Source organism: Chionomys nivalis, chromosome X, assembly GCF_950005125.1.
Source record: "Chionomys nivalis chromosome X, mChiNiv1.1, whole genome shotgun sequence".
NCBI lineage: Eukaryota > Metazoa > Chordata > Mammalia > Rodentia > Cricetidae > Chionomys > Chionomys nivalis.
Window position 1 is genome coordinate 120,951,643 of NC_080112.1, and position 6,891 is coordinate 120,958,533.

General features: G+C 36.2%; 1 protein-coding gene across 1 annotated transcript; it reads right to left on the reverse strand.

Moving 5' to 3' along the window:
- Nucleotides 1-4,263: 4,263 nt before the first annotated feature.
- Agtr2 (angiotensin II receptor type 2) lies at nucleotides 4,264-5,370 on the reverse strand. The gene has a single exon (XM_057760774.1). The coding sequence runs from the start codon at nucleotides 5,353-5,355 to the stop codon at nucleotides 4,264-4,266; it is 1,092 nt and encodes a 363-aa protein (XP_057616757.1). The 5' UTR covers nucleotides 5,356-5,370.
- Nucleotides 5,371-6,891: the final 1,521 nt, after the last annotated feature.

The window sequence follows — 6,891 nt, forward strand, 5'->3', positions numbered from 1 at the left end:
AGTTTAATATCTAACTCTGGTAGCTTAGAAGAGATTTTTTAAAAGGAGAGAACCAGTGTTTGATATGGTATGACCTTCCTGTTGGAGTTCAGATATTTGTTACTGGCTACATGCATGTGCTTAAAGAATTAAATGTTTAAGTCCACATCAACTATGGCATACATAAGTTGTAAATAAGTGTTTATGTTATAGGAGAAAGAAAAAGAAGACTTTTAATTTTCTTGCACTTTTTTCAGTTGTCTGATACATGTATTACTTCCAAGCTGCTTAAGTGGTAAAGTGAAGGGATCTGCACCAACTACAGAGCCATCTAATCTCATGTGGACCTATTGCTGAAGAATAGCAACAGCATATTAATAAAATTATTCATATATTAATAAATAAAATTACATAAATATATGTGTGTATAAATATACAAATGTATATAAATAATATAATATATAAAATTATGATAATAGCCAGCTAATAAAATTGTATTTCCCAACACTTTCCATTATTAAGCAATGGTAATTAGGTGTGGTCTCATGGATTGCTTAAAGTCCTGATGGTTTTAGGACTTTATAGAAGAGAAAAACTAAATGGAGAGAAAATTGATTAGTAAACCAGATGGAAGTACTGTGTCAAAATATTTAAAATATTAAATTACTATTACACAGGGTGATGAATGGCATACTTGGTATATAATAAACTAAAAGAAAAAGAAATGAGCATGCATGCTGTATCTTATCTAGAATAAACTTTGTAATGTTGTTAGTGGTTATCATCTATGGCTAATTTTAAATGGTTGAAATTTTCATTAAGTACTGACTTTATAAGGAATACATGTCAATTAGTTCTCATCTTAGAAAGAATTCTCTCATCCGGGTCTGGGGAGAGAAAACTATCTCTTTCCAAAGATGCTCAATTTTCTAAGTATGTATATACAGGCGACCTTTTCAATTCAGCTCTGAAGCACGGGTGAGGCCGCAGTGACAACTTAAGTGAATTTCTGTTGGGTGTAGAAGTTAGCAGTGCTAATGCAGTTCATCTGCAAATCAGCAAAATAACTAATATATTCTACTTTTTGTTCCAATCCTTTTGTGCTCCAGTCACCCTGTGTGTTCATTCATTTTGTCGAGTTCGTGGATCTCTTTTGTTGAGAAGTGAGGCCACCAGACAATTATCCAGGCTCTGATGCCTGTGACAGAAAGAGACAGGCTAGAATTGACTTACCTTCATATTTGGAAGCAGGGCTCAAACAGATTAGAACTTTTTTTTTAAAGGATGCTATTTAGCTTATTTGATTTAGGCCATATTTCTAGTTCACAATAAAAACATATTTTCTGTAAATTGCAAGAAACATCTCTGATAACTAAAGGTAATCTCTTATCAGAGATAAACTCCAAATCAACATATTTCTTCCTCAAAGGAAATGTTTCAGAATCCTGACTTGCTTTGTGTGTAACATACTACTAGTTACTCCATGTGGCTCTGTGAGGCCTAGGGCACAAGATGGAAGCGTTCAAAAACAAGAGAGAAAGCCTTCTCTAGAAACCTCCTCGGTTATCGTCTTAAGTGAAAGTACATCACCTGCCTAGAAACATTTGAATCAGTTATGTTTGGGACAAAAGTTGAAAAACTATGTACAAGTGTCTCTAAAATACTTGATAGCTTGGGACTGATATGAAAGACACTAATTGCTTCTCTGGGGTTGCCCATTTGTTCTGTTTTATGTATCAGTTAGGGATGATGTTCTGTGCCGCAGTTTATATGCAACATGAGAATACCTGAGTCATAAGATAAAAGTAGGATAATGCATACAAAATAACACCTGCCACACATTGTTCAGCTCATAGGTAAAATCCTGATAAACAGCAAAATGGAAAAAATAAGTTCTTCATGTGGTCTGAATACGTCACCTGAAATTTACACTTGCAAAGAAGAAAGTGAATATTTGCATGCAGAAACATACCTTCAGTCAGAATTCGTATATTTTTGCATTATCTGTTCAGTTTACATTTCTTACTTGCAGAAAAACTAGGAAAATATGCTTTGGGTTTCATTACTGACCTCCTATGAAAGTGGAGATCAGTTTTGTGTTGTTGTTACTATTATTTTATTTCATTCGTGTAAGTGTTCTGCCTGCTTGTATGTCTGTGCACCTTGTGCATGAATGGTGCCTGTGGAGGCCAGAAAATGGTGTTAATCCCCTGGAACTGGAGTTACAGACCCTTCTGAGCTGCCATGTGGGTACTGATAATTGAACCTGGATCCTTTGAAAGAGAAGCCAGTGGACTTAACATCTGAGCCATCTCCCCAGCCCCAGAAACCAGTCTTTAAAAATCCAAAAAAGGATTAAGAAAAGTCCCAGTAAATGGAGGGGAAGAGATATAGAGCAGTTAGGATTGTGGTAGAGAAAATAACATGGGCTGAATGTTGACATATGCTAAAGCCTACTTTGCACTTCTGTGCCTGACAGCTTGCTTGGTTGACACCACATTTGTCATTTGAACCCCAAGGAGGTATCAGAATTCATTTCCAACATCCTCTTTCCATATGCCTGTCTAGTATTGACCTGAATGAGGAATGATGCAAGCTGAAACTGAGAAGTATGAATCGAGATTTTTCTGGACGATACTAAGAGGAGATAAGAGTCTACACCTAGAGACAGTTAAAACAAATAACACACATGGTCTCCCAATAATGATTTTATTTTTATAAGTTGTGTAAGATTATTTAAAACACAAAGTCGTAACTGATTACACATTTAACTATTTGTTTTTACTGAAAGAATATGATTACATGAAATCAGGGCTTTTCCAGGAAGGGATGTAAGAGGATTCTTCAAACTAAAAGCCTGGAATCTGATAGAGATGTTGAGTTTCCATAACTTTAAATCAACCTCATAGTTCAGCATTGGTCCAGGAAGGTCTTAGGTATCCTGGTATAATATGGGGCAGTCAGAGAATGAAATCTGAAACTTGTGAATTAATATTCATTCTCGAGTTTGGGTAAGCTTCAGGTAACTCAGTTTCAGGTAATATATTCCTCTAATGTAGGAGATGTACTCACGTTGAGAATGCAGTCTATGGATCTGTGTTTGATTTAAATCACTCTCGCAGACTATTATACATTTTTGTGGCGGGAATGCCTTTTTCCGACAAGTTCCTTGTAGGACACCAAACTTACCATTTGTTGGTTCTTTTTGCCCCTAAGAAGGCATCAAAATTCCATTCTGACATAACCTTTTCCTATGCCAGTTTTCAGTCTATTACGAAGTTAAGGAATTAAAGAATCCTCTCTTTTTTCAGGGTCAAAGAGATATTTTGGGACACAGCCCAGAACAAAAGCATGAATAATTAAATTCAAGTCACCATTGAACATATCAAAGCACCACAGTCAAAAGGTTAAAAATGTAAAAAGTGACCTTTACATAGTGTAATAATACACAGAGTTTTGTGTTGTATTCAAAAATCATCAGAAGAGAATAGAAAGCTTTAAACAATCGTCAAAATGGATTAAAAGTTTTCAAAGTATATATTCATTTTAATGGGCAGTAAAATATTTTTTCATTGCATTTCTCTTTTTACTAAGTAGTGTACTTTCTAAACCTACAGGACTAAGCTAAAAAAAATGCATCTAATTTAATCTACATTCTTAGACCTACTCAGTGTGTAGCTGTATAGCAAGTACAAAGCTATACTCAAGTGAAATGGAAAAGAAACACAACATACAGTTTTTTTTTTTTAAAAAAAAAGGAGAAACCATACACTAAGAGACTGAATCAACTACTACCAACATAAGGAATATATAGAAAAGTGTATCATGCTAAACTTAGTGTCCACCTCTCATGGTATATTATACAATACGCAATGTAAGAAGTTAAAACTGGCCCTTGTTACAGGAGAACGAAAAATCTGATAAAATTGGACATAAAACTCCACTAAGAAATGCCAGCATTTTCCAGGGAGAAATCTAAAACTCCAAATCACCATTCATAATTTTTTATCAATTACAGTTGAGATAATTCCCCCCAATTATTTCTATATTATAGATATAGCTCACCCATGACAATGGTGTGCCAAAGGACCAGAAAAACAATGCAGAATCACTGAAAACTGGTGGGGTATAAAAGTTTTCAGTTATATTTGGTTTTCCATTCTGGGGAAGTAAGCAAAGATTAGATAAGGCAAAGAAACAGATTATACTGGTGCCACTTAAAGATTATTTGTATGGGCTTCCAAACCAATAGCTAAGCTGGTTACATGCCTCCCGTGGACAAATTTAAGGCACAAAGGTGTCCATTTCTCTAAGAGAACTACTTTTTCTGCACGACATAGTCTCTCTCTTGCCTTGGAGCCAAGTAATCGGAACCCTGAACACACTGCGCAGCTTCTGTTGGAAGCGGTTTCCAACAAAGCAATACAGAAAGGGATTAACACAGCTGTTGGTGAATCCCAGGAGGATGGCAAAAGGAAGTGCCAGGTCAATGACTGCTATGACTCCACAGTTATTAATGATACCCAACCAGGCCAGAGCATCCAGGAAGGTCAGAACATGGAAGGGAAGCCAGCAAATGATGAACGCCAACACAACAGCAGCTGCCATCTTCAAGACTTGGTCACGGGTTATTCTGTTCTTTCCATAGCTATTGGTCTTCAGCAGGTGTTTTCTGATTCCAAAGTAACACGTTGCTATGAATATTAAAGGAATAATAAAACCAAGAATATTTTTCATTAAGGCAATCCCAGCAGACCACTGGGCATATTTCTCAGGTGGGAAAGCCATAATACAAGCATTCACGCCTAAATATTCAATGGTTCTGACATCTCGGAAATAAAATGTTGGCAGTGAGGACAGACAGGCCATACACCAGACAAGGGGCACTACATAAGATGCTTGCCAGGGATTCCTTCTTTGAGACAGAAAGGGATAGATAACCGATTGGTACCTATCAACACTCATGCAGGTAATGAAAAAAATGCTGGCAAACATGTTCAGGGTCAGAAAAGAACCAAACACTTTGCACATCACAGGTCCAAAGAGCCAGTCATATCTGTAAGAGTAATAGGATGCCCAGAGAGGAAGGGTGGCCAAAAGGAGTAAATCAGCCACAGCCAGATTGAAAATGTAAATGCTGGAAACCTTTTTAGGGCCCTTTTGACAACAAAACAGCGAGACCACAACAATATTAACAGCAAACCCAATGACAAAAATGATGTAGTAGAGAACAGGAATTGCTTCCAAATGCTTATCTGATGGCTTATGCGAGCAGTTAAAGGTGGACTCATTGGTGCCAGATATGTTGAGACTATCAAAAGGAAGGCTGCTGGTGATGTTTTTGCTGGTAGCGGCAAAACTGAAGTTGTCCTTCATATTGAATTGTCAGCGTCTCCTAGTTCTCACGTCTTCTCTGGGGGAGAAAAGTAGAGCGCTTAATGCACAACTAAAACCTATTTGAGTCATAAGCATTTTGAAAATTTGTTAAAGGTCATAATAAGGTAAGCGTTTGTAGCGAACATTATAAAATAGCACCACGCCTGAAAATAGGACTATTACCTCTTGAGGGGAAAAAAAAATCAACATTTTCTCAGTAGTATTAGACTGAAAATTCTGAGCAAAACTTTTTATCTTTCTCTCCTCTCATGTCTTTGAAACATCTAGAGAGAAATTAATAGCTTAAAAGTTAGTCAGGTAGGGATTCTATGAGACAAATAAGAAGTCCAAAAACAACTTGAAAGTTCAAAAACAAAAGCTTATTTCTCCATTTGCTTTCTAGAAATCTCACTGCTACCTGCTGCTTCACAGGGCAATGCTTAACTTGTTAAATACAAATTGTTTCAGCCATGGAAAATATGAGTAACACAAGCCATAGGAAAAAAAGGTAAGTGTACAAAGAACTGAAAGAATATACGGAAAGAGTATATTGGGATAGAGAGTCAGGGTTGGTCTTTGCTAGTGGAAAATAATCTGTTTATTTACATTCCCCTTGTTTTCACTATAACAAGAAGAAACTTTGTATATGTATGTTTCCTAAAGTCTTTACCTCAAAATTTTGATAGTGAATGCTGGTTTTCAATATGGATATTTAAATCTGATCTCTCTCATAGGAATTTTTCACTTTAATTACAAGACAAAGAAAACAAAACCACAAAACAGTTATAGCTTTGGTTGCTCAATTAAATCAGAATTTAACATCAGTGTCTATTTGTGATATAGTCTCACCATTTTTTCTTTGCTATCTTTTCAGTTTAACAGAATTAGATAATCATTACTTTTCAGCATTAAGGACAGTGTTCAGGTGTGTGGGGGGTGTTTTTTTTTTCTTCTCTACACCAGCCATATTATTTTGAAACAAAAGAAAACTAAAGATAAACATACAAAGAAAAAAACTATAATACCAGATAATTTCAAAGTACATACAAGCAAATACTCAATTTAGAATGTAACCACCAGAAAACTTCCTAAGAAACGGCAAACTGTCATTTCTGTCAAACCCCCATTCTTTTCTATGATCTTCCAAATCAACATGAAAGAAGCAAAAATAAATCCCACTAAAGACTTACTAATTGCCAGTGTTTAAAGCAGCTATCATAAATCAGCTTACTTAGCTCCCACACGCACTCCTGCAATAGAAACAGCAGTTAAAGAATTAAGGCGTTCGGCAAAATGCAGTGTTAAAATACAGGAAAAAGAAACCGTTCGTCCATGCACACAAGCAGTTTTTATTGCTGTATGTTCTCCTTCCCGACTCAAGCGTGTATAAATTGTTCTGACTTACCTTAAAAATTCAGGCTGAAGAAAGCTTTTAGTTCTGTGCTCCCTCCATCCCTAGACTCTGAGATGCAACTGCACCAGACCTCTGGTTTCCCTCTTATATATTCGCTCTGTCCACTGGGGAGCCTTCAACCT